This window comes from Balaenoptera ricei, chromosome 13 (assembly GCF_028023285.1).
Source record: "Balaenoptera ricei isolate mBalRic1 chromosome 13, mBalRic1.hap2, whole genome shotgun sequence".
NCBI lineage: Eukaryota > Metazoa > Chordata > Mammalia > Artiodactyla > Balaenopteridae > Balaenoptera > Balaenoptera ricei.
In genome coordinates this window covers 78,531,836-78,557,790 of record NC_082651.1, presented here as the reverse complement: position 1 = coordinate 78,557,790, position 25,955 = coordinate 78,531,836, and the positions used below count along the sequence as shown (strand labels likewise).

The 25,955-nt window shown below is 37.2% G+C and overlaps 1 protein-coding gene across 3 annotated transcripts in view; it reads left to right on the top strand.

Annotated features, from left to right (window-relative positions):
* Positions 1-25,955, top strand: part of LCLAT1 (lysocardiolipin acyltransferase 1) — a 204,780-nt gene that overhangs the window by 96,761 nt on the left and 82,064 nt on the right. For all 3 annotated transcript variants that reach the window (XM_059943653.1, XM_059943652.1, XM_059943654.1), the window contains exons 4-5: positions 18,573-18,719; positions 24,887-25,003. In XM_059943653.1, coding sequence (XP_059799636.1) covers positions 18,573-18,719; positions 24,887-25,003 — 264 coding nt within the window. The remainder of the gene's footprint in view (positions 1-18,572; positions 18,720-24,886; positions 25,004-25,955) is intronic.

The window sequence follows — 25,955 nt, the reverse complement described above, 5'->3', positions numbered from 1 at the left end:
TCTCTAGTTGCGGCGAGCGGGGGCCACTCTTCATCACGGTGCGCGGGCCTCTCACTGTCGCGGCCTCTCTTGTTGTGGAGCACAGGCTCCACACGTGCAGGCTCAGTAGTTGTGGCTCACGGGCCTAGTTGCTCCGCAGCACGTGGGATCTTCCCAGACCAGGGCTCGAACCCGTGTCCCCTGCATTGGCAGGCAGATTCTCAACCACTGTGCCACCAGGGAAGCCCTATACTCATTTTTAACATTGTTAAACTGTCTTCTCTCTTGTTTGAGTTTCTGTGTAAGTATTTCATTCTTAGCTTTCCCATTTTCTTTTCCCAAAAGATATAAGCTCCTTACGGTGTCTCTCACCATTGTAGGCTCTTAAAGTATTTGTAGACTTGACAGAATTTCATAAAAATGCAAACCATTAATGAGAACAGATTTTGGATTGAAGAAAAAACCGATTTTAGAATCTTTAAAGTGAATAAGTGCAAAGTAAATTAAGCAAGGCAGAAGTGTAGGCAGGAAAAATAAAACAGAATGTGTTTGCAAATGGAATATTAATGTTGGAGTTTGCAGGGGAAAATGAAAGAAAGGGAAGAGAATGGATGTGTCCTATTGGTCAGCTCTATCCTGCTTCAGACTATGCTAGACTTAGTTTGTTGACACTTGCCATGACTTTAGGGTGTATTTAATGTTGCTATGTATAATTATTTCTAAATAAATGTTTGCTTACCAGAGTTTGGAATATAATTATCTGGTTCCTTTAGTTCATTTACGAATGACCAAAGGGAAATAATATTTTATATCTGTAGTGCCAGTTTGGAGAATGGATGAGAATTTAGAATTTGAAAGTTTTTTCTTGAAGTATGGAAGTAACAGACTTACCTAACAGGCTAGGGAAGAAACCATTAAGAGTGTTTAGATTCCAGTTCATGTTGTAAAGAGTTTGGTAAGCTAAGCTAACTAAACTGTTTAGAGTCTGCTAAGGTATGTGAAATTAGATGTTAAGGAAAAAATGTCTGATAGTCAGATTTCAACTATTTATAATGGTGGTTTAGACATAGATTTTTATTTTTAGTCAACTTCGTAACCACTTAGTAACAACGCAGGAAATATGAAACCCAGAGGTGTCATGAAAAGTCCATTTGCCTGGTGTTTTCGTACCAGGAAATTCGTGTGCCATCTGGCCCACCCAGCTCATGGCTCCTTGGTTTTTCTGGATCATTAATTAATCACATTTGAGTGGCAAAAGGGTTTGAGGCTTTTAGAAAGCACAAAAAGAGGAGTAAACATTAAACGGATAGTGATTTAAAAAGTTACCGAGTCATGGATTAAACTAAAACCCTCCCTGACATATTCCTCATGATTTCAAAGTAGATTGTCATATAATCCTACTGTTCTCAAACTGCAATGAGGTAGTGGTGAAAACTAGGAACAACCATAAATTGGGGAATATATCTAGATTGTTCAGAATGAGATCAGGGAGAAGAAAGAAGTAACAACATGGCCTCTGATGAATGCTTTTATCCACTCTCAGTTTGTTCAAGGCATGCAAAGTCTGAGTGTATCCTTAGAGGCTCCTGTGGTGGTCCTGTTTTAGCTGGATAATTGAAACTGTGTCAGAGGCTCTTCCTGAGTCCGGCCTCCCTGAGTATAACCTGTCTCCCAAAATATTAAAATTTTTTGGTCAAATCTGATTTATAGAAATAACTGGAATTTTAAAACTATGCCTTTGGCATTTTATAAGCATTCTTCTCTTTTTAAAGACCATGAATAAAAACTACTCGGTTAAAATCTATTGTACACCTTGCCCAATACACTGGAGAAACAGTGGTTATAGCGCATGCTGCTATTACACATGAACATGCTGCAAAACCGGCATCATACATTAGTTGGAAAGATAATCCATTTTATGTGGTCAAAATTTCAGTTTTAACTGTATTTAATGTATAAGTGTTAGATGTAAATTCAAAGATATTTCTCACACAGTTTTAAGAATCACTAGATTTACTGAAGTCACCTTAATTTTATTAACTATTACATAGTACGTACAAAGAATGGATAATTTTCTATTTGAGATATTTACAGTTTATAATACCCAACTTCATCTCCAGCGAGAGGGAAAACTCTCCCTCTCCTACCCAGCTTCCTCCTACTTAAAATGGACGTTCACTAAAACTAGAACCATCTTTAAGCCATGAATGTCTTTGACACCATTCAGTTTGGTGGACCCTTTTAAAATTTAACAACACTTCATGCTGCTCTCCTATTTTACAACTCAGAGAATAAGATGAATACATTTCTATATTGAAGTAAGACTCTCCTCAAGAGTCGGTATCAGTAACACCCCACTCCTACCAGTTTCTTCGGTATATCCGAGGCATCAGTTTCATTACCTGCATCAGGTAAGTGAGGAATTACTAGTTACTAGTCACCCTGAGTAACAGCTGCTTGAGATTTCCTGGAAGGAATCTTTACAGCAGGGGTCCCCAACCCCCGGGCCGAGGACCGGTACCAGTGTGCGGTCTGTTAGTCACCGGACCGCACAGCAGGAGGTGAGCAGAGGGTGAGCGAGCCAAGCTTCATCTGCTGCTCCCTATCGCTCTCATTACCGCCTAAACCATCACCCCCCACCCCTCACCCCCCACCCCGTACATGGAAAAATTGTCTTGCACAAAACCGGTCCCTGGTGCCAAAAAGGTTGGGGACCGCTACTCTACAGCACATATATTTGACACTCCCTCTGTGACCTATCTTCAAAGGTGACTTTTAGTCAAGGATTCCTAGCTACTTAATTACTAAACTGTAGTTCTTACTCTTACAGCAAATTTTCTTGTCACCTGGCCACAAGAGACTGATTATTTTATTGCTTCCTACTGTATCTAAATCATGGAAGGTTTCACACCACCCTTCTTTCCTGTGTTGTTGCATTTGTTACTAAATACCTAAAGGCCAGAGAGGATGTTTTACTATTTTTTTTTTTTTTTTTTTTTTTTTTTTTTTTTTTTTTAGAAATTTCATGTAATGTCTGAAACATTTATATTAACATATTTCCATACATATTTCCATACAAGTACAAATATAAGATTTTTAGAAATTTCATGTAATGTCTGAAACATTTATATTAACATATTTCCATACATATTTCCATACAAATACAAATATGATTTTTAGAAATTTCATGTAATGTCTGAAACATTTATATTAACATATTTCCATACATATTTCCATACAAATACAAATATAAGATTTTTAGAAATTTCATGTAATGTCTGAAACATTTATATTAACATGTTTCCATACAAATAACCCAATGAAAGTTTAGTATTAGTTGTTTTGTTTGTTTTTTTATACTGCAGGTTCTTATTAGGCATCAGTTTTATACACATCAGTGTATACATGTCAATCCCAATCGCCCAATTCAGCACACCACCATCCCCACCCCACCGCAGTTTTCCCCCCTTGGTGTCCATATGTCCATTCTCTACATCTGTGTCTCAACTACTGCCCTGCAAACTGGCTCATCTGTACCATTTTTCTAGGTTCCGCATACATGCATTAATATACGATATTTGTTTTTCTCTTTCTGACTTACTTCACTCTGTATGACAGTCTCTAGATCCATCCACGTCTCAACAAATGACTCAATTTCGTTCCTTTTTATGGCTGAGTAATATTCCATTGTATATATGTACCACATCTTCTTTATCCATTCGTCTGTTGATGGGCATTTAGGTTGCTTCCATGACCTGGCTATTGTAAATAGTGCTGCAATGAACATTCGGGTGCATGTGTCTTTTTGAATTACGGTTTTCTCTGGGTATATGCCCAGTAGTGGTATTGCTGGGTCATATGGTAATTCTATTTTTAGTTTTTTAAGGAACCTCCATATTGTTCTCCATAGTGGCTGTATCAATTTACATTCCCACCAACAGTGCAAGAGGGTTCCCTTTTCACCACACCCTCTCCAGCATTTGTTGTTTGTAGATTTTCTGATGATGCCCATTCTAACAGGAGTGAGGTGATACCTCATTGTAGTTTTGATTTGCATTTCTCTAATAATTAGTGATGTTGAGCATCTTTTCATGTGCTTCGTGGCCATCTGTATGTCTTCTTTGGAGAAATGTCTATTTAGGTCTTCTGCCCATTTTTGGATTGGGGTGTTTGTTTCTTTGATATTGAGCTGAATGAGCTGTTTATATATTTTGGAGATTAATCCTTTGTCCGTTGATTCATTTGCAAATATTTTCTCCCATTCTGAGGGTTGTCTTTTCGTCTTGTTTATGGTTTCCTTTGCTGTGCAAAAGCTTTGAAGTTTCATTAGGTCCCATTTGTTTATTTTTGTTTTTATTTCCATTACTCTAGGAGGTGGATCAAAAAAGATCTTGCTGTGATTTATGTCAAAGAGTGTTCTTCCTATGTTTTCCTCTAAGAGTTTTATAGTGTCCACTCTTATATTTAGGTCTCTAATCCATTTTGAGTTTATTTTTGTGTATGGTGTTAGGGAGTATTCTAATTTCATTCTTTTACATGTAGCTGTCCAGTTTTCCCAGCACCACTTATTGAAGAGACTGTCTTTTCTCCATTGTATATCTTTGCCTCCTTTGTCATAGATTAGTTGACCATAGGTGCGTGGGTTAATCTCTGGGCTTTCTATCTTGTTCCATTGATCTATGTTTCTGTTTTTGTGCCAGTACCATATTGTCTTGATTACTGTAGCTTTGTAGTATAGTCTGAAGTCAGGGAGTCTGATTCCTCCAGCTCCATTTTTTTGCCTCAAGACTGCTTTGCCTATTCGGGGTCTTTTGTGTCTCCATACAAATTTTAAGATGATTTGTTCTAGCTCCGTAAAAAATGCCATTGGTAATTTGATAGGGATTGCATTGAATCTGTAGATTGCTTTGGGTAGTATACTCATTTTCACAATGTTGATTCTTCCAATCCAAGAACATGGTATATCTCTCCATCTGTTGGTATCATCTTTAATTTCTTTCATCAGTGTCTTATAGTTTTCTGCATACAGGTCTTTTGTCTCCCTAGGTAGGTTTATTCCTAGGTATTTTATTCTTTTTGTTGCAATGGTAAATGGGAGTGTTTCCATAATTTCTCTTTCAGATTTTTCATCATTAGTGTATAGGAATGCAAGAGATTTCTGTGCATTAATTTTGTATCCTGCAACTTTACCATATTCATTAATTAGCTCTAGCAGTTTTCTGGTGGCAGTTTTAGGATTCTCTATGTATAGTATCATGTCATCCGCAAACAGTGACAGTTTTACTTCTTCTTTTCCAATTTGTATTCCTTTTATTTCTTTTTCTTCTCTGATTGCCGTGGCTAGGACTTCCAAAACTATGTTGAATAATAGTGGTGAGAGTGGACATCCTTGTCTCGTTCCTGATCTTAGAGGAAATGCTTTCAGTTTTTCACCATTGAGAATGATGTTTGCTGTGGGTTTGTCATATATGGCCTTTATTATGTTGAGGTAGGTTCCCTCTATGCCCACTTTCTGGAGAGTTTTTATCAGAAATGGGTGTTGAATTTTGTCAAAAGCTTTTTCTGCATCTATTGAGATGATCATATGGTTTTTATTCTTCAATTTGTTAATATGGTGTATCACATTGATTGATTTGCGTATATTGAAGAATCCTTGCATCCCTGGGATAAATCCCACTTGATCGTGGTGTATGATCCTTTTAATGTGTTGTTGGATTCTGTTTGCTAGTATTTTGTTGAGGATTTTTGCATCTATATTCATCAGTGATATTGGTCTGTAATTTTCTTTTTTTGTAGTGTCTTTGTCTGGTTTTGGTATCAGGGTGATGGTGGCCTCATAGAATGAGTTTGGGAGTGTTCCTTCCTCTGCAATTTTTTGGAAGAGTTTGAGAAGGATGGGTGTTAGCTCTTCTCTAAATGTTTGATAGAATTCACCTGTGAAGCCATCTGGTCCTGGACTTTTGTTTGTTGGAAGATTTTTAATCACAGTTTCAATTTCATTACTTGTGATTGGTCTGTTCATATTTTCTATTTCTTCCTGGTTCAGTCTTGGAAGGTTATACCTTTCTAAGAATTTGTCCATTTCTTCCAGGTTGTCCATTTTATTGGCATAAAGTTGCTTGTAGTAGTCTCTTAGGATGCTTTGTATTTCTGCAGTGTCTGTTGTAACTTCTCCTTTTTCATTTCTGATTTTATTGATTTGAGTCCTCTCCCTCTTTTTCTTGATGAGTCTGGCTAATGGCTTATCAATTTTGTTTATCTTCTCAAAGAACCAACTTTTAGTTTTATTGATCTTTGCTATTGTTTTCTTTGTTTCTATTTCATTTATTTCTGCTCTGATCTTTATGATTTCTTTCCTTCTGCTAACTTTGGGTTTTGTTTGTTCTTCTTTCTCTAGTTTCTTTAAGTGTAAGGTTAGATTGTTTACTTGAGCTTTTTCTTGTTTCTTTAGGTAGGCTTGTATAGCTATAAACTTCCCTCTTAGAACTGCTTTTGCTGCATCCCATAAGTTTTGGGTCGTCGTGTTTTCATTGTCATTTGTCTCTAGGTATTTTTTGATTTCCTCTTTGATTTCTTCAGTGATCTCTTGGTTATTTAGTAACGTATTGTTTAGCCTCCATGTGTTTGTCCTTTTTACGTTTTTTTCCCTGTAATTCATTTCTAATCTCATAGCGTTGTGGTCAGAAAAGATGCTTGATATGATTTCAATTTTCTTAAATTTACTGAGGCTTGATTTGTGACCCAAGATGTGATCTATCTTGGAGAATGTTCCGTGCGCACTTGAGAAGAACGTGTAATCTGCTGTTTTTGGATGGAATGTCCGATATATATCAATTAAATCTATCTGGTCTATTGTGTCATTTAAAGCTTCTGTTTCCTTATTTATTTTCATTTTGGATGATCTGTCCATTGGTGTAAGTGAGGTGTTAAAGTCCCCCACTATTATTGTGTTACTGTCGATTTCCTCTTTTATAGCTGTTAGCAGTTGCCTTATGTATTGAGGTGCTCCTATGTTGGGTGCATATATATTTATAATTGTTATATCTTCTTCTTGGATTGATCCCTGGATCATTATGTAGTGTCCTTCCTTGTCTCTTGTAACATTCTTTAATTTAAAGTCTATTTTATCTGATATGAGTATAGCTACTCCAGCTTTCTTTTGATTTCCATTTGCATGGAATATCTTTTTCCATCCCATCACTTTCAGTCTGTATGTGTCCCTAGGTCTAAAGTGGGTCTCTTGTAGACAGCATATATATGGGTCTTGTTTTTGTATCCATTCAGCCAGTCTATGTCTTTTGGTTGGGGCATTTAATCCATTCACGTTTAAGGTAATTATCGATATGTATGTTCCTATGACCATTTTCTTAATTGTTTTGTGTTTGTTTTTGTAGGTCCTTTTCTTCTCTTGTGTTTCCCACTTAGAGAAGTTCCTTTAGCATTTGTTGTAGAGCTGGTTTGGTGGTGCTGAATTCTCTTAGCTTTTGCTTGTCTGTAAAGCTTTTGATTTCTCCATCAAATCTAAATGAGATCCTTGCCGGGTAGAGTAATCTTGGTTGTAGGTTCTTCCCTTTCATCACTTTAAGTATATCATGCCACTCCCTTCTGGCTTGCAGAGTTTCTGCTGAGAAATCAGCTGTTAACCTTATGGGAGTTCCCTTGTATGTTATTTGTCGTTTTTCCCTTGCTGCTTTCAATAACTTTTCTTTGTCTTTAATTTTTGCCACTTTGATTACTATGTGTCTCGGCGTGTTTCTCCTTGGGTTTATCCTGTATGGGACTCTCTGCGCTTCCTGGACTTGGGTGGCTATTTCCTTTCCCATGTTAGGGAAGTTTTCGACTATAATCTCTTCAAATATTTTCTCTGGTCCTTTCTCTCTCTCTTCTCCTTCTGGGACCCCTATAATGCGAATGTTGTTGCGTTTAATGTTATCCCAGAGGTCTCTTAGGCTGTCTTCATTTCTTTTCATTCTTTTTTCTTTAGTCTGTTCCGCAGCAGTGAATTCCATCATTCTGTCTTCCAGGTCACTTATCCGTTCTTCTGCCTCAGTTATTCTGCTATTGATTCCTTCTAGTGTAGTTTTCATTTCAGTTATTGTATTGGTCATCTCTGTTTGTTTGTTCTTTAATTCTTCTAGGTCTTTGTTAATCATTTCTTGCATCTTCTCAATCTTTGCCTCCATTCTTATTCCAAGGTCCTGGATCATCTTCACTATCATTATTCTGAATTCTTTTTCTGGAAGGTTGCCTATCTCCACTTCATTTAGTTGTTTTTCTGGGGTTTTTTCTTGTTCCTTCATCTGGTACATAGCCCTCTGCCTTTTCATCTTCTCTATCTTTCTGTAACTGTGGTTTTTGGTCCACAGGCTGCAGGATTATAGTTTTCCTTGCTTCTGTTGTCTGCCCTCTGGTGGTTGAGGCTATCTAAGAGGCTTGATGGGAGGCTCTGGTGGTGGGTAGAGCTGACTGTTGCTGTGGCGGTCAGAGCTCAGTAAAACCTTAATCCACTTGACTGTTGATGGGTGGGGCTGGGTTCCCTCCCTGTTGCTGTGGCGGTCAGAGCTCAGTAAAACCTTAATCCACTTGACTGTTGATGGGTGGGGCTGGGTTCCCTCCCTGTTGGCTGTTTTGCCTGAGGCAACCCAACACTGGAGCCTACCCGTGCTCTTTGGTGGGGTCAATGGCAGACTCTGGGAGGGCTCACGCCAAGGAGAACTTCCCAGAACCTCTGCTGCCAGTGTCCTTATCCCCACGGTGAAACAGAGCCACCACTCGCCTCTGCAGGAGACCCCCCAACACCAGCAGGTAGGTCTGGTTCAGTCTCCCCCAGGCTCACTGCTCCTTCCCCTGGGTCCTGATGCACACATTACTTTGTGTGTGCCCTCCAAGAGTGGGGTCTCTGTTTCCCCCAGTCCCGTCAAAGTCCTGCAATCCAATTCCCACTAGGCTTCAAAGTCTGATTCTCTAGGAATTCCTCCTCCCGTTGCCTGACCCCCAGGTTGGGAAGCCTGACGTGGGGCTCAGAACCTTTACTCCAGTGGGTGGACTTCTGTGGTATAAGTGTTCGCCAGTCTGTGAGTCACCCACCCAGCAGTTACGGGGTTTGATTTTACTCTGCTTGCGCCCCTCCTACCGTCTCACTGTGGCTTCTCCTCTGTCCTTGGACGTGGGGTATCCTCCTTGGTGAAGTCCAGGGTCTTCCTGTCAATGATGGTCCAGCAGTCAGTTGTGATTCTGGTGCTCTCGCAAGAGGGAGTGACAGCACGTCCTTCTACTCCGCCATCTTGGTTAATCTCCCTGTTTTACTATTTTTAACAATGTATTTCTATGATACACACATCCCATGACAGAGAATGAAAATACCTCATATTGCCTTCCTCAGCCTCCTATCAGCCAGTCCCACCAAAGGGACCTAATAGGGAGACTCCTTGTTAGAAGGTTCTGGGAAAGATTTTCCTCCTTAATAAGAGAAAAGAGGTTCATGAAGGGACAGTGCCTCTCCTTTTCTACTTTGGGACATTATTGTGAGAGTACATCATACTTGGAGCTCCTGCAACCATCTTGCATCCAAGAGGATGGCCAAATAGAATGTGAGAGCCTGGCTTCTCAACCAGCCTTGGGGCCAGACTTCATTTTATGTGAGACACATACACCCAGAGTGTTTATATGACTTTCAGATTGGTATTCTGTTATTTATAGCCCAAAGCATCCTGATACATACAGCTTCTTTCCCACATTTCACCAATCTATAAAGAAAAGTATCCAACGATTGATTTAGTCATTCAGTAAATGTTATTATAATAGTTATCATGAATTAAGATTTTTATGAAAACTGTCAGAAGAAATATAGTAGACAGTATATTAAAATGTTTTAGTTCTATGGCTAGATATCACATACAACTCTGTGTATTTTCAGATACATAACAGATCATTTTCATCTTAGCTGTTCTACTGCTAGTTGAAAAATAAGTTTTTGTAGTTGATTTTGTAGTTTCAGTTGCCAGGGTTGCTTGGCTGAGATGAGTATTGATGCTTTTTTTTTTTTTTTTTGCCAGGGAGGGAGGGAAACCCATTGGGAACAAAGGTTTAATTTAGTTAAGTCATATGCCAGGCAGTATACCAGGATTATACTTCTTTCTAGAATTACATTGAGAACTAAGTAATTTTTTGTGATTGCACTGAGATCTAAGTAACTTAAATGAAGCTTTTGTTTTGACTGTGTTAGCTGAGTTCTTAACAAAGCTCAAGTTCTGAGCTGTGTGGAAGTTGACAGATCCTTTGGTTGGGAGACATGGTCCTGGGCTTTAAGGTTATTCAGTCAGTTACTTACTGGAGTTATACTACAGTTGCTTACCTAAATTGGATATCCCGTTGATGTGTACCATCTCTAATGCCTCAGTCAGCTGTACTGCTTCAGGCTGCGAGGCATTCCAGATGTGAGCTGTGAAGCATATTTTGACTCTAGGCCTTTCAGTACCCTCAGTTGTACTGAAAATTGAAGAGTTTCTTTGCCTAAATTAATAAGTAGATTCTAAAAACTACCTAAAATGCATGTTTTTATAAAGGGCAATTTTAGGAGAAAGAAGTAAAAGAATTTGGGGGGAGCTTTAGGGTTTTCAGTCCACTTTGCATTTAGTAGAGAAGCACAAATAAAGTCAGTCTTACAATGATCAGTTAGAGCCAACTTTGAAAAGGGTGTTTTACAATAATAGTAAAAAGATAGGAGAGATGGACCCAATGTACTTCATAGTTTGTTTTTCAACCTTAATTTCAATAGATAACTTGATTCTAGTGCCTTCAGTTTTCCTTTCACTTGTGGCTAAGTAAGTACCTATAAATTGTAATGATATTTTTAAAGAGAAAGGCAGCATTGTAATACTGGGGAAAAATTGAATTAGCTGTTGTGTTTATTATATATGTCATTGTTAAGGGAGCTTACGAAACCCAATGTGGCCTTTTTTCCCTTGTTTATTCTTGTCCTTAAATCTTATGGGAATTATTTTCCTTATGCTTGAAGTCAGATATTTCTGAGAGTCATACAGTTGTGTAATGAATACCAGGCAGGGACATATCATGTAGCCAAGATTTAACATGTCCTTCCACAATAAAAATAATGTCCCAACTATATCTTAGAAATGTGGTTACTGATAATCTTCAACTATTACAATCAAATAAACGGCATAGTAAGTGAATCCCAAGTAAGAACACTTAGGTCTTTGATTTTAGAATGCAAAATAGCTGTTATTCATGTATTTTTAAATTACAGTAGTTTGCATTAACATTAGATGTTCTTAAATACCTTTTTATATGGAATAATTTTAGGTTTATTGAATGTTTGCAAAGACAGTACAGAAAATTTTCCTATTTTCACCCATCTTCCCCTGATGTTAACCTCTTACGCAGCTGTGGAACATTTGTCAAAACAAAAGATTAACATGGGCACGATACTATTAACTAAACTACAGACTTTATTTAGATTTCACCAGTGTTTCCATTAATGTCCTTTTTCTGTTCTGGGATCCAGTTGAGGATCCCTTTTTTTTTTTTTTTTTTTTTTTAAGTCACCATGTCTCTGTAGTCTTCCTCCATTCTGTGGCAGTCTGTCTTTATTTTAGTGCTTTTGAAGAGAACTGGTCGGATATTTTGTAGAATGTCCCTCATTTTGAGTTTGTTTCGCATTTGTTTTTCATGACATTTTCTCATGATTAGTTGGGGGTTTTGGGTTTTGGGAAAAAGCCCCATGGATATGAAGTGACTTTCTCATCGCATCAGGAGGGTTCATGATATCAACCTGGCTTATCACGGGTGATGTTAATTGTAATCATTTGGTTAAGGTGGTGTCTGCCAGGGTTCTGCACCACAGAGTTAATGTTTTCTCCTCTCTCTCTGTATTTTATTCGGTAGGGCTGGTTGTGGGCAGGGGGAATTAAGCTTCACCTCCTTGGAGTGGGGAGCATGTACCTATTTTATTTGCAATTCTGTGAAGGAGATTTGTCCCTTCTCAATCATTTAATTATGCCAGTATGAACTTATTTATTTTATTCTTTGGGTTATAATCCAGTACTATTGTTATTTATTTTGTTGCTGAAATTGTTCCAGCTTTGGCCATTGGGAGTTTTTGCAGGTTGGCTCTTATGTCCTTTTGGGTCCCCATATTTTTTTTTTCCTTTTAATCATTTTCTTATTTTCTGGTGGTACAAGATTCTTGTATTTTTCCCTGCCCCAGCCCTAGACTCAGCATTTTCCTAAGGAACCTTAGTTCCTTTGATTAAAGAAAGGTGTTAGAAACTAAGATCTGGGCACTGATTGTGCTCTGTATTAGTTTTCTATTACTGCTTGTTCCGTGAATGGAGTCACCTTAAACCACACATATTTATTATCTCACAGTTCTGGAGGTCAGAAGTCTGATGTGGGGCTCACTGGCCTAAAATCAAGGTATTTGCAGGACCAAATCCTTTCTGTAGGCTCTGTGTAGAGTCTGTTTCCTTGACATTTCCAGTTCCTATTGGTCACCCACATTCTTTGGCTTCTGGCTCCCTTCCTCCATCTTTAAGGCCAGCAAGAACCAGTTGAGTCCTCCTCACATTGCCTCACTCTGGCACTGAGTCTTTCCCTGCCTCCATCTTCCACTTTTAAGGACCTTTATGATTACGTTGGGCCCACCAGGCTAATCCAGGATAATCTCCCTATTTTAAATTCAGCAGATTAGCAACCGTAATTCTTCTTTGCCATGTAATGTATTCACACTTCTGGGAATTAGGATGTGGATATCTTTTGTGGGGGCATTATTCTGCCAGCCACATGCTGGTGGCTACTGCCTCTCTCGGTGTATAGAGCTAGTAATATATGTAGCTTAGGAATCAGTTTTGCAACAGGAACAGATATCTCAGATGGCACTTCATCTATAATATTGATTAAATGGCAAATCTCACGTAGTATGAAAAACAGGTTTTTGGTTCCACCATAGGGTAAACCCCGAAACTGTAATCATAACCAAGAAATCGCATCTTGCCAACCAAAAGCCATCAATAAATAGGTATTTCTTCAATGTCAAGCAAGACTTTCTACTCTCTGCAGGTAGATATAATCATCTCTTTGTGGAGTCTAGTGAAATCTGCAGTAAGGGTGGTTTTATCCATTTTGTGGTTTTTCAAATTTGAAATTATATTTAGAATTGAGTTTCCTTTAGGATATTATTTAATTGTCTGCTCATATTTTATACTTTGATTTCTGTCTTGTATTTTCAGCACAAGCACATTTGAAACCTGATGATATAGGCATGCTCTAAAAGGATTATTGCAGGAAAAAGTCATAGAATTGATTATCTGCCTCCTCCCCATGTTTTTAAAAGCCAGAGCCTCATGTAAGTTAATCATCTTAGACGAAGGATGTAGAGAGCATTACCTAATTTCAAATGTGAGTTCAAAGAAGACAGAGCTTCCCTAACTTGGCGTAGCATTTTGCTAAATGCTGACATAGGTTGAAATTCTGAGAACTAGAACTTACTTGTTCTGTATTTATTTGTATAACCATTGTTATGCACAACCACACAGTCAGCAAACATAGTATTTGCTTATGATTGTTGTGATACGAGTTTATATAAAATTTGCATCTGTTCATATAATCACTCATTCTCATTTAATAGAGGCCTATGGGTAATATTCCCTTGGTTGCATCCACACCCTCTATTCAGAATTGAAAATATGTTGGAGAGAACAGTTTGTTTTATCTCTTGCACATTGCTTTTTGTTTCTGGTATTGCATTCATAGTCCTATAGTAAATACCGTAATGAATAAGTACATGGACAACAATGATGAATTAATCTGGTTTTGAAGTTCAGTTTTTAGTACAATAGGTGAGTAGTATAGATATTTTTATGATTCTCATAACTACAGTTGACCCTTGAACAATACAGGTTTGAACTGCACGGGTCCATTTACCTGTGGTTTTTTTGTCAATAAATACGTACTACAGTACCATACAATTTGTGGTTGGTTGAATCGTGGATGCGTAACCATGGATATGGAGGGGATGATTGTAAAGTTATAAGTGGATTTTAGACTGTGCTTGGGGGTAGGCACCCCTAACCCCCATGTTGACCAGGGGTTAACTGTATATTCATCTACACTAAAATGAAAAAAGGATGAATGGATAAAGAAGATGTGGCACATATATACAATGGAATATTACTCAGCCATAAAAAGGAACGAAATTGGGTCATTTGTAGGGACGTGGATGGACCTAGAGACTGTCATACAGAGTGAAGTAAGGTCAGAAAGAGAAAAACATATGTTGTGTATTAGCACATATAAGTGGAATCTAGAAGAACGGTACAGATGAATTGGTTTGCAAGGCGGAAATAGAGACACAGATGTAGAGAACAAACGTATGGACACGAAGGGGGGAAAGTGGTGGTGGGGTGATGGTGGGATGAATTGGGAGACTGGGATTGACATATATACACTAATATGTATAAAATGGATAACTAATAAGAACCTGCTGTATAAAAAATAAATACAATAAAATTCAAAAAAAACGGAAAAAGAAAATGCTGAAAAGCGCTTACTTTTTATGGAGAAAGAATGCATAATGTTAAAAATACACTCAAGTAAATTGGTTTTTTTTTTTTTTTTTCCTAGCCGACTCTAAAACTTGATAAAAGAAAATTTAAGCCAAGCAAAACCAGGTTCTAAAATTATGGAATACCTTTGGACAATAGAGTACGCTTAGAGATTACTCCTGTCTGCTTTGAGAATGCAGTGCTGGTAACGTAAATGGGATTTTTGAAAGAAGATGGTGGTAACAGAGCCATGCCAGCATCCACAGAATCTATTTTTATAAACCTGCCAGGCTCTCAGTACTTGTCTGAGAAATTCAGGTGATAGACGGAATATCCTCCAATGGAAAAAGTATAAAACAGGCAAGTTATATAGACTAATTTCAAATGACAGGATCAGTTGCACTGTCATTTATCAGCCCATAGACATGAAATAGATGTCATAAAACTGTATGAGGACCTCAAGAATGTTAAGAAAAATCTGGATATTGCTTTAAACGTGAATAACATGTGTATTGATGGCAATGAAATGAGAAGAAAAAGACTCACGAGGTCTTCCTTTGGTTTTTGTGAGAGGGAGAAAACATTTAAGCTAAAGGGAGTAAAACAGATTCAAAAGCATTAGTGATGTGTAATGTATAAATGGAACATGAGAAGGCAAAGCACAAAGGGGAAGAATCATCACACCTTCAGAGGAGATATCCAAGAGGCTGACTGATTTAGTCATTTTACTTCCCTTTCTGGGATTTCTGAAACATATACATAATGTTTGAAAAGTTTTATGACACAGCCCCATGGGTTTTCCTCCTGCTCCCTTCCCCCAAGGGAGCAACAGATATTCTCACTTGGAATGGAGAAATACACTCAACCTGTCAGTATTGTTCAGTCTAGAACATCCTTTACAAATATGAGGACAATGCAGAATTAACATTTGAGAAAAATACACAGCTTTAAAGAAGGTCTAGGAATAAACTCTCTGAGGAATAGACATTTCTCTGAGGAGAATTTATACTGTGTTTAACTAATACCCTTAGAGAGATTCAAGTATATATTGCAAAGAGGCTGTTTAGTACAGTGGTTAAAAACATCAGCTTTGGAGCCAGACTGCCTGCATTTGAAACCTGATTTTACCACTTACTAGTTCTGTGAGTCTCAGTGTGCCTTAGTTACCTCATCCATAAGATAGGAATAATAATTTTACCTAATTCATAAAGTTGTCTTGATAATTAATTGAATTAATGAAAAATGCTTAGAACAGTACTAGGCACATAGTAACCATTCAATAAACATTTTTTAAAAATTACTCCTCTTTGTACTTGTCATAGCTTATTATAGTTTTTGCTGTTTGTCCATAAAATTTGAAAATTAAAGAGTTGATTGCTGAAATAAACTCAAATAGTAGACTAGAAACAGCTGAAGATCAAATTAATGAGTTAGATGACCAAGCTAAAAGATTTTCCTTAAACACAGCATCAAATGAAGGGAGATAAAAAGTATGAGAGGACAAAACCAGAAGTTTTAACATCTATCTAAGAGAAGTTCCAAATAGAAAGTCTGAGAGAATGAAGAAGAGAAAAAATAGTGTCTTCTTACATAATGGAAGGAATATTCCCAATGTTAAAGAGACTCATATTGGAAGAGTGTACCAACTGCTGAGCAGAATTAATAAAAAAGTTGCATACTGGTGAAGTTTCACAAAACCAAGGATAAAGAGAAAATAAAGCTTCCAGAGGGAAAAAAATTATCTACAGAAATCAGATTGATTGATCAGACTTCTATAAGAAGACTGGGAAAAACAGCTTTGAAATTCTGAGGGGAAAATGATTTAAAATATCAAGTTCTGTTTTAAGCCAAGCTAGCCTCCAAAATTGAGAACGAAATAAAATACATTTCATAAATGCAAAAACTCAAACATTTTTTTGAAACAGGTTCCTTAAGGAGGACTAACAGAAGGACATAGGATATAAGAAACAATGATAAGAAGAGAAGCCAACAAACTTAACCCGAGTCAAGTCTAAATAATTAAAAATCGTTCTGTGAAGCATAAGGAATAGTAGTAGTAATAATAATAGCAATTTGGAGGAACTATTGGATGATTTCTACAAATCTTGGAAGAGGGACAAGAGGAAGGCATAATTTTTTGTTTGGGGGAAGATTATTTATTAACTCAAAGTTGATAGAATTATTTAAGTTTAAATGTTTGTAAAAATAGAAAGGTGAAAAAATTTTAAGCATAACCTTTAAAATAATAAAATAGAGTTTATAATTTCCAAAACACTAGCATAGGGGTGGGCAATTGTGAATGGGAACTTTTTTGGTTACATTTTTATGTTCCTTGATGCAATATCCTTGGTATTATTGTAACTTCCTAATCATAATAATGACAATAACTATTACTTATTGAATACTTTGTGCTAAATAATCTTAATTTATTTCTTAAAACAACTCCTATCAGGTAAATACTGTTGCAGCATTATGCTTATTTTTATGTTTGGGGTCAATGAGGGACAAAGGCTTAAAGCTGAACAGCTGGTTTGTGGTGGAACTATGATTCTAACCCAGGCAATCTCATTCCAGAGTTATACCACCTACAAACTGCGCTGTGGATGTAGGTGTCCTCAGGTAAAAGAGGAGACATGTAAGAGGGGGCAAGTGTGGGATCAATTCCAGTACAGGTGGATATGACTGACAATAAATACAGTGGGTGAGCAGCAACTGGACACATTATCAGCAAGACCTATACTAACATGTGGATTATTTGGGAATATGCTTATTTATATTTGTAGAATACAGTATTCTAGTTTGGACTTAATTCAAACCAAATAAAGTCCTACAGTTTTTTAAATCATGATTTAATGATAATTTTATATATTCTTAGGGTACTACTGTATTTACTAAATGATAATAACTATTATTTTAGTTGTGTTTTTAAGAAACTACCACTCATCCCCTCTAGCTGAACTAGTAAAAGTATATTGCAAAGATACACATGACAGTAAGGGAGATGGACTCTTGTGGGATATCCAAGAGGTGAACCCAAAGACTGGCCAGCCATTGTGGAAGACTATCTTTTGTTCTTGATCACAATCAGCTTTAGGTGCCTCAGCAGCAGTTGTTGTTTAGGTCCTCACTATAGTGTACTACCTTTATTTTGCCTCAGGTGCTACTGTCTCTATTATCTGCTTTTTTTGTCCATCCATTTGTCTTATATACCAACTTGTTTTCTCCATGGTCCCACGTAAAATTCCTGAGAGAGAACATTTGGCCAAGACAGTTACTGTGTATGTGTCAAGGGTTTCACGCTTCATGGACTATTGAATAGACTATTGATTGTCCGCCTTAAGTCAGATATTTACCACAGTAGTTCTAGTCATTTCTGGCCAGGGAGGGATGCCAGCTGGGAAAAACCTGGCTCGTCTAGAGCTGCCTCTTCAGTAGCAAGGTTGAATTCGCCTTAGAGAAAGGGAATGTGATCACAGCATATGCTCTAATTAACGTGTTCAGTAGCCATTGCATATTTTCTTTTTAAAATAGCTCTGAAGAAGAGATTACATTGAAAACAGCAATTGGATTTAGAAATTGAGTAGTATAGAAAGGGAAATACTAAAGACAATGCTTGTATACATGGCGTGAGAACAATCCCTTGCTTACTGCCTTGTAAGCCTGATAACACACAGTCATATATCTCTTGTAGGTAACTTGGTTAAAATATCTGTTTAAGTTAGGATTGTTAACTTTGGATGAGGTACTGATAGATATTAAGGAAGTTTTTCTCCTTGGTGTTTTAATAGCTAGGTTTTGCTTGAAAAGAGGTTTTTGAGAATTTTGCAAATTCCAGAATTTAGCAGACTCCTTTAAGAATATTCTCTGGTATATCTGTTATTTAATCCAAGATCAGTGCTGAATTTAAGGTATATCATGAGATGCTTATTATGAAAGTAACTAATTTATAGTAAAACTCTGAAGTATTATATTCAAAAATATGTGGATATTGGTATTAAAATTATACATAAATACTTGTTAAATTGCTTCTAGGTTGGGCCATGCAGGCTGCTGCCTATATCTTCATTCATAGGAAATGGAAGGATGACAAGAGCCATTTTGAAGACATGATTGATTATTTTTGTGATATCCATGAACCACTTCAACTCCTCATATTCCCAGAAGGGACTGATCTCACAGGTAAGGTAGCCTTGGTTTGGATCACAGAATTTTAAGACATGAAGGAACTCCAAAACTAGCTATCTAGTCTAAACTTCTCAGTCCTCAGATGAAGCAACTGAACACCAACAAGATTAATGGCCCATCCCTGGGGTCACTCAGTTAGTCAGCAGCACATCAGAACCCATAACTCCTGGTTTCCAGCCCACAGAGTTGTTTTTTTTTTTTTTTTTTTTTAGTATTTATTTTTGGTTGCATTGGGTCTTCATTGCTGCGCACAGGTTTTTTTTTTCTCTAGTTGCGGCGAGCGGGGGCTACTCTTTGTTGAGGGGCGCGGGCTTCTCATTGTGGTGGCCTCTCTTGTTGCGGAGCACAGGCTCTAGGTGCATGGGCTTCAGTAGTTGTGGCACGTGGGCTTCAGTGGTTGTGGCCTGTGGGCTCTAGAGCGCAGGCTCAGTAGTTGTGGCACACGGGCTTAGTTGCCCCGTGGCATGTGGGATCTTCCCGGACCAGGGCTCGAACCCATGTCCCCTGCATTAGCAGGCTGATTCTTAACCACTGCGCCGCCAGGGAAGCCCAGCCCACAGAGTTTATGATGGGCAACTCCAAGAGGTATTATTTATACTTGCCATCTTAGAGCTTTATATTTTAAGTCTCGGTATACTTTAAATATCAGCCTTTTACTTTATATAATTTGTATATAACCACAAAAAACCCCAAGTAGCCAAAACAATCTTGAAAAAGAAGAACAAAGCCTAGTTTTAAAATATCTATTCTCTGTCCTCTTCCAAGATCCATATTTATCCATTAGACCCTTTTTTTTCCAACTTCTTTCTTATAAGAAAAGGATCTGGGCTTCCCTGGTGGTGCAGTGGTTAAGAATCCGCCTGCCAATGCAGGGGACACGGGTTCGAGCCCTGGTCCGGGAAGATCCTGCATGCTGTGGAGCAACTAAGCCCGTGCGCCACAACTACTGAGCCTGTGCTCTAGAGACCACGAGCCACAACTACTGAGCCCACGTGCCACAACTACTGAAGCCTGCATGCCTAGAGCCCGTGCACCGCAATGAAGAGTAGCCCCTGCTCACCGCAACTAGAGAAAGCCTGTGCGCAGCAACAAAGACCCAACACAGCCAAAAACAAATCAATTAATTAATTTTTAAAAAAAGGAAAGGATCTAATAGTAACCAATTTCACTTGTTGATTTAAGTTAGTATGTTGCCTTTTTCCTGGTATTTTTAAAGTCTTATCTCTAATATAAGCTGGAAAGGCCTTGTCCTTTTCCTAAAGAAAATTCAGCCATCGTTGAGTTGTAGAGGGGACACAGGAGAATATATCTAGCACTTTTCTATCTTCCCAGATATCAAATTACACAGGCCAAGAATGCCAGTGGATCTCAAGGAATTCTTTAAAAGATTAAAAACAAAATACAGTCTTTCATTCTTACTAAATCAGTGGGCTTCACATCTTTTTTGAACCACAGGTCATTTCTGCAGGTGAAGCCTTCTATTGCAGTCTAGGATTTAAGATGGAGAGAAGAACTGCTCTGGTTGATGAGTATTGGTGGGGGAGGAAGTAAGCTACAACAGGAAGTAGTTTTATAGAATCCTTCAACTTAAAAGAGCAAAATTCAAAAGCTTTAGTACCCTGGTTACTTTAAGAAAAATACAGCAGAATTTGAGAAGGACCCAGTGGATAAAGGTCTGCTGTACAAGGGAAGACAGACTGAAGCAGGATAGAACTGAAATCTAAAACTCACAAATAGTACGGAGAGATCCCTGTGAACTTGTCTTCTAAATCCTCAGTACTAGATCAAGGCAACTAAGAGCTACCAAGAAGGGCAACCCTTAGAACCTGAGAGGAGAACATATAAATGAAAAATCTAATTCAGTCTGTGGACATAGTAATTTCTGGAACCCAGTACCCCAAAAAAGAGTGCAAGATGGAAAATACAAATTACACAACTACTTAAGTAAGTGAATGGGTGACTAAACTGTAATATGTTAATAGAGAAATTAAAGTATTTTGGGAAGTATTTACCATTAATACCAAGGAAGAGATCTTTGACTAATGTATGACAGATTGGAACTGAGCTAAATGAAGCATGGCAATTTTTATATACTAGTATGATGTACTAAATTATACTTACTGTATAGTATGTTTGATTTTTTTTTTAAAGGTTTTTTTTTTTTTTAATTAATTATTTATTTATTTATTTTTTGGCTGTGTTGGGTCTTCGTTTCTGTGCGAGGGCTTCCTCTAGTTGTGGCAAACGGGGGCCACTCTTCATCGCGGTGCGCGGGCCTCTCACTATCACGGCCTCTCTTGTTGCGGAGCACAGGCTCCAGACGCGCAGGCTCAGTAGTTATCGCACGGGCTTAGTTGCTCCGCGGCATGTGGGATCTTCCCAGACCAGGGCTCGAACCCGTGTCCCCTGCATTGGCAGGCAGATTCTCAACCACTGCGCCACCAGGGAAGCCCAGTATGTTTGATTTTTATAGTTAAAATTCTAATAGTAGTTGGGTCACAGAGGGTAATACTGAGCGTAATATTGGCTGCCTATTGTTTAAGCTTGAAAATATATTGTTAGTTGTAAGTTGATTGATTCCCAGAGCTGAACTATCATTAGGAAATTTTAATGGACAGCCAGCCATATTTACATTTTTTAATCCTTAGAATGTATAATACTTAAATTTGAGTATTGAAATATCATCTGTATTAGAGTATAGAAAGTCATTTACTGAAATGATAGATTTTGTGAATGCCAAAATGAACACTAAAGAGTGGCAACTTTGGAAGTTATTTAGTAATTAAAAGCTAATGGGATAAAAGCTCATGGGTTGCTGTTACTTTGATACATCAGTATTAAAATGTTCATACATTAGACGTTCAGAGTTTATAAAGTAGATATTTAAAACTTTCCAGTCTGTATTTTCAAGTGTCTTTTTTAGGTGATGAACTTAACATCTAGTTGAATATTTTCAGGGTCCAGAGTACTCATTATTACATGATGTAGTTGCATATTTTTAAAGTTAAAACAGTATTTACATTTTAAGGCCAACTTGCAAAACCAAGACTATTTGTGATAGAGGAAATAAATAGACTGATCTTGAAGTTAAAAAAAAAATTTTTTTTAAACAGTATTTTACAAATAGTTTTGAGTTGGGATATGATTTTTTTTTTTTAAGTAGGCTAGCAAAATACCTTTGGTTTGAAAACGTATCTGTTAACTCAATGGTGTTTTTAGCTACCACAGTTAACTTTAAACTTGGGTTTTTAAGCCCAAAGAGAATGTTTTATAATCCTCTTTAAATTGTGAATCCAGCTTGTTTGCACATTTTCAAATTAGTACGTTTAAATGTAACTTTATATTTTATTTTCATATATTATTGTTGTTTATAACTTTTTTTTTGCTTATGCAAGTAATATATGTTATTTTGGGGAAATTTATAAACATAGAAGGGAGCACAAATATTACTCTAATCCCACTGCCCATAAAGAAGCACTATTCTAATTTTGCTCCATTGTTTTTGGGTCATTTGGTCACACGTGCACATGCGCGCACACACACGTATACATACACACATCCATAGGCATATATATGTGCACACATACACGTAATTTTAAAATTGGAAAACCAGAATTACACTTTTCTTTGTACTTAATATTGTAATATCTCACATCATTAGTCAAGGTTGTCCAGAAAAACAGAACCATGTGTGTGTGTGTGCACGTGTGTGTGTAGAGAGAGAGAGAGAGAGAGAGGGAGAGAAAACGAGGGAAAGGGTGGGGGGGTGGCAAATTTATTTTAAGGAATTGGCTTACGTGATTCTGGAGGGTGGCAAGTCAGAAATATGCAGGGTATGTCAACAGGCTGCAACCCCAGGGAAGATTTGCAGTTTGAGTCCAAAGGCAGTCTGCTGGCAGAATTCTTTTTTGCTTGAGGAGATTAGTCTTTTTCTCTTAAGACCTTCAACTGATTGGATGAGGCCCACCCACATTATGCAGAATAGTCTGCTTTACTCAAAGTCTACTGATTTAAATATTAATCTCATCAAAAAACACCTTCACAGAAACATCTAGAATAATGTTTGACCAATATCTGGGTACTTTGGCCTAGTCAATTTGACACATAAAATTAACCATCACAGTTGGTATATTATGATTTTCTGTTTTGTTTTACTGGTTTAGAAAGGAAAGCTTTTCTAGGTTTTAACAATTATATAATATTACATGCAATTAAACACGCTTGTATGTAAAACTTATTCATTTAATAAATATATGAGTGCCTGGAGCTTTATATACAAAAAAGTCTCTTCATGAGACTTTTCATGAAGCTTACTTTCTAATGAGGAAAAACATTAAAAACTAATAATAAAAATATGCTTGGTATTCATAAATGCTGTACAGTAAGGCAAGATAAGGAGAGAGAGAGAGAGGGAGAGAGAGTAATAAAAGATGGGGACGTAGGGTGCTGTTTTATATAAGGTGGTTTGAGGAGGCCCCTTAAATTCTTATTTAAGGAGAGACTAAATGAACAAAGCAGAAAATTATGCAGATGTCTGGGTAGAAGGCATTCTGGGTAGCAGGAAGAACCATTGCACAGACTCTGAGGTGGGAATATGCCTGGCTGGTTTGAGAACATCCGAGCAGCCGGTAGTCTCACTGGAGTGGTAGGCGTGCTGGCACTGGAGTGTTACAGGGAGCAGGCCAACGAGATAGGAGGCTGTGGTGAGAAAGTGGGATGCTAGTCTGTCAGTCCTAATAATCACAGTCTGGGGGTGGGCAGATAAAGTGGGGATGGAGGGGAAAATCTGCATCTCTGATCTGCGATTATTTCTTTCTTCCCACATTGTGCCTGTGCCTTTTAGAACTACTTCCACCTGTATTCACATTCTACAACAGCGTTCAGTTTTATCTTCAGATCCCCCAAGTCTGTGACCAACTGGAAGAGCAAACTGAAGAGTAGTTAACTACTCTTCTTTTTGGTGTCTCTGGGATTCCTCATCCCATGTAAGGTCCTGCCAGTTGTCTATAAAATACTGTTCTGTAGTCCCGTGCCCAGAATATTCCCCTCAAATGAATGTCAGAGGAGCTTATTACTTTTCTTGTTTAGAGCTTTTACTTTTGACTTGCTGGAGATCTGTTTAATTTTTTGACTCAATTTATAGGAGTGTTCTTTGAATATTTTAGTGTCGTTGAATCCATCTGTAGTTTTTTGAGATTTTGAGGATTCTGTGGTCTTAAATTTACTCCTCGGAAAGTAGTATTTTTACATATAGGTCTTTTCCTGGTGACTTGGAATGGTCTATAAATTTCAGGATGGCGCTGAGGATTGCAGGTTCTAACGTCTGCTGTCATCAGAAGGTATTTCATGATCTCCCCCAGCAGCTAAGGCCAAATTTCTGAACACTTTACTTTTTCCAAATATAATTGCTGAATAATGGGTTTGGTTCTTCTTGGAACTTATAAAGTTACCTCATGGAATGGAAAAAGAAGTTTTTGCCAACAGTTGGAACATATACTTGACTCAGTAACTATATTCAGCCAAACCATGTTCAGATGTTTGTACATGGTGTGCTAATCATGTGCCCATTCTGTCGTGGAGTGGTGTTGGTTAGTAATATTAGTGTGCTCTGTGCCTGAGCAAGGCAGATATTTCACTTTGCACTGAAGCCCTAAATTATTGGGTTAAAAAAATGTTGATCTGATATATTTGGCAAATTGTTAGTTGTGTCTTCTGGATGTCTAGATCCTTATGTTTTATTACTATTTTAGTTTTACTTTATTTCATCTTTATATTTTAGTATTTCAATTTTTATTATGTAATGACTATTTTATGAAAATTTTAGTTATTAGTATTTTATCTGTATTTCAGTTTTCATTGTATATTGACTATTTTATGAAATCTCTTAAAGAATTTTAAGGATTTGAATATTAATTTATAAACTGTCATAAAACATCTATTAATACCTTATTATAAAATTTCCGAAATTCCAATAAGTAGGTAACTCTAGGATCTTTGTTAGGGATTTACTAAAGTATTTCTATCTTATCATTTGATTCAGTATGTTATATTAATTACAGAAAAATTAACTGCCATTTTTATCAAAGAAATTCTGCACCATTTCCTTACCTCACTTATCTTCCTTTATTTTATGGCTTCTAATGGCCTATTGTTTTGTTTAGAAAATAGCACGGCTCGAAGTAATGAATTTGCTGAAAAGAATGGACTTCAGAAATATGAATATGTCTTACATCCAAGAACTACAGGCTTTACTTTTGTAGTAGACCGTCTAAGAGAAGGTAAGCACCCATCTCAAAGTGTACTTTTTTATATAAGTGGCAGAAATTGCTAAACTTCACATATAACTCCGTAGAATTTACAAAGCACTTTTTCATACTTTATCTCAAGAAATGAGATCCTGTATTTTTATGCTAACTTGACCCCATGCGCTAAAATGTTTTATTATGTATTCTTTAGAAATATAAAAGAATCTTTGTCAAAAACAAAACATTTTTTCTCCTTTTTTGGAATAGACAGAAAATAATACATACAGTTAGACCATCATTCCATTTTTAAATGCTTCTCAAAGCAGCAAAACTGTCTTGAAAGTATCTTATCACTTATAATATAGTTATTTATAACTTAAAAAATATTTTTACATTCATTATTCCACTCACTGCAACGAGTGATTCCGGTTGGTAGGAAGGCAAGTACTGCTATCTCTATTTTGTTGTTAAATAGAAGTGGCATCCAAGGTCGTTCATAAATTTCCATAGATCATGGATGGAACCTCGTTCTTCTGCTTTCTACTTTGTGGCTCACACTACCCCCTCCCCACCCCCACGTCCTCTAGAGCCGTGTCTGTTGAAGGGCATCTGGAGCCAAGGTGATTGCACTGACCATGTCACACCCATTTAAATGTTTACATTTTGATATTTTTATGAAAAAAAAACCAATTGGACATTTTGTTATAGCTGCATATGTAAATATTTATATATTCATACACACATGTATATACAAATGGATAACAGACATATAGATATATATGAAAAAGGAACTGTCCAGAAACATGCTGAAGTGTTATTAATTTTACAAGAACAAGTCAAAGCCCAGAGTCACCTAGCAGAAGAAAAATCTTGTTTGCATGTTTCTGCTCTCCACTCTGATTTCTAGCAAGCCATATTGTATAAAGGTAACATCTGTGACAAATTATCACCTTCATTTGATAATTGCTATGTTGTCATAAAACTG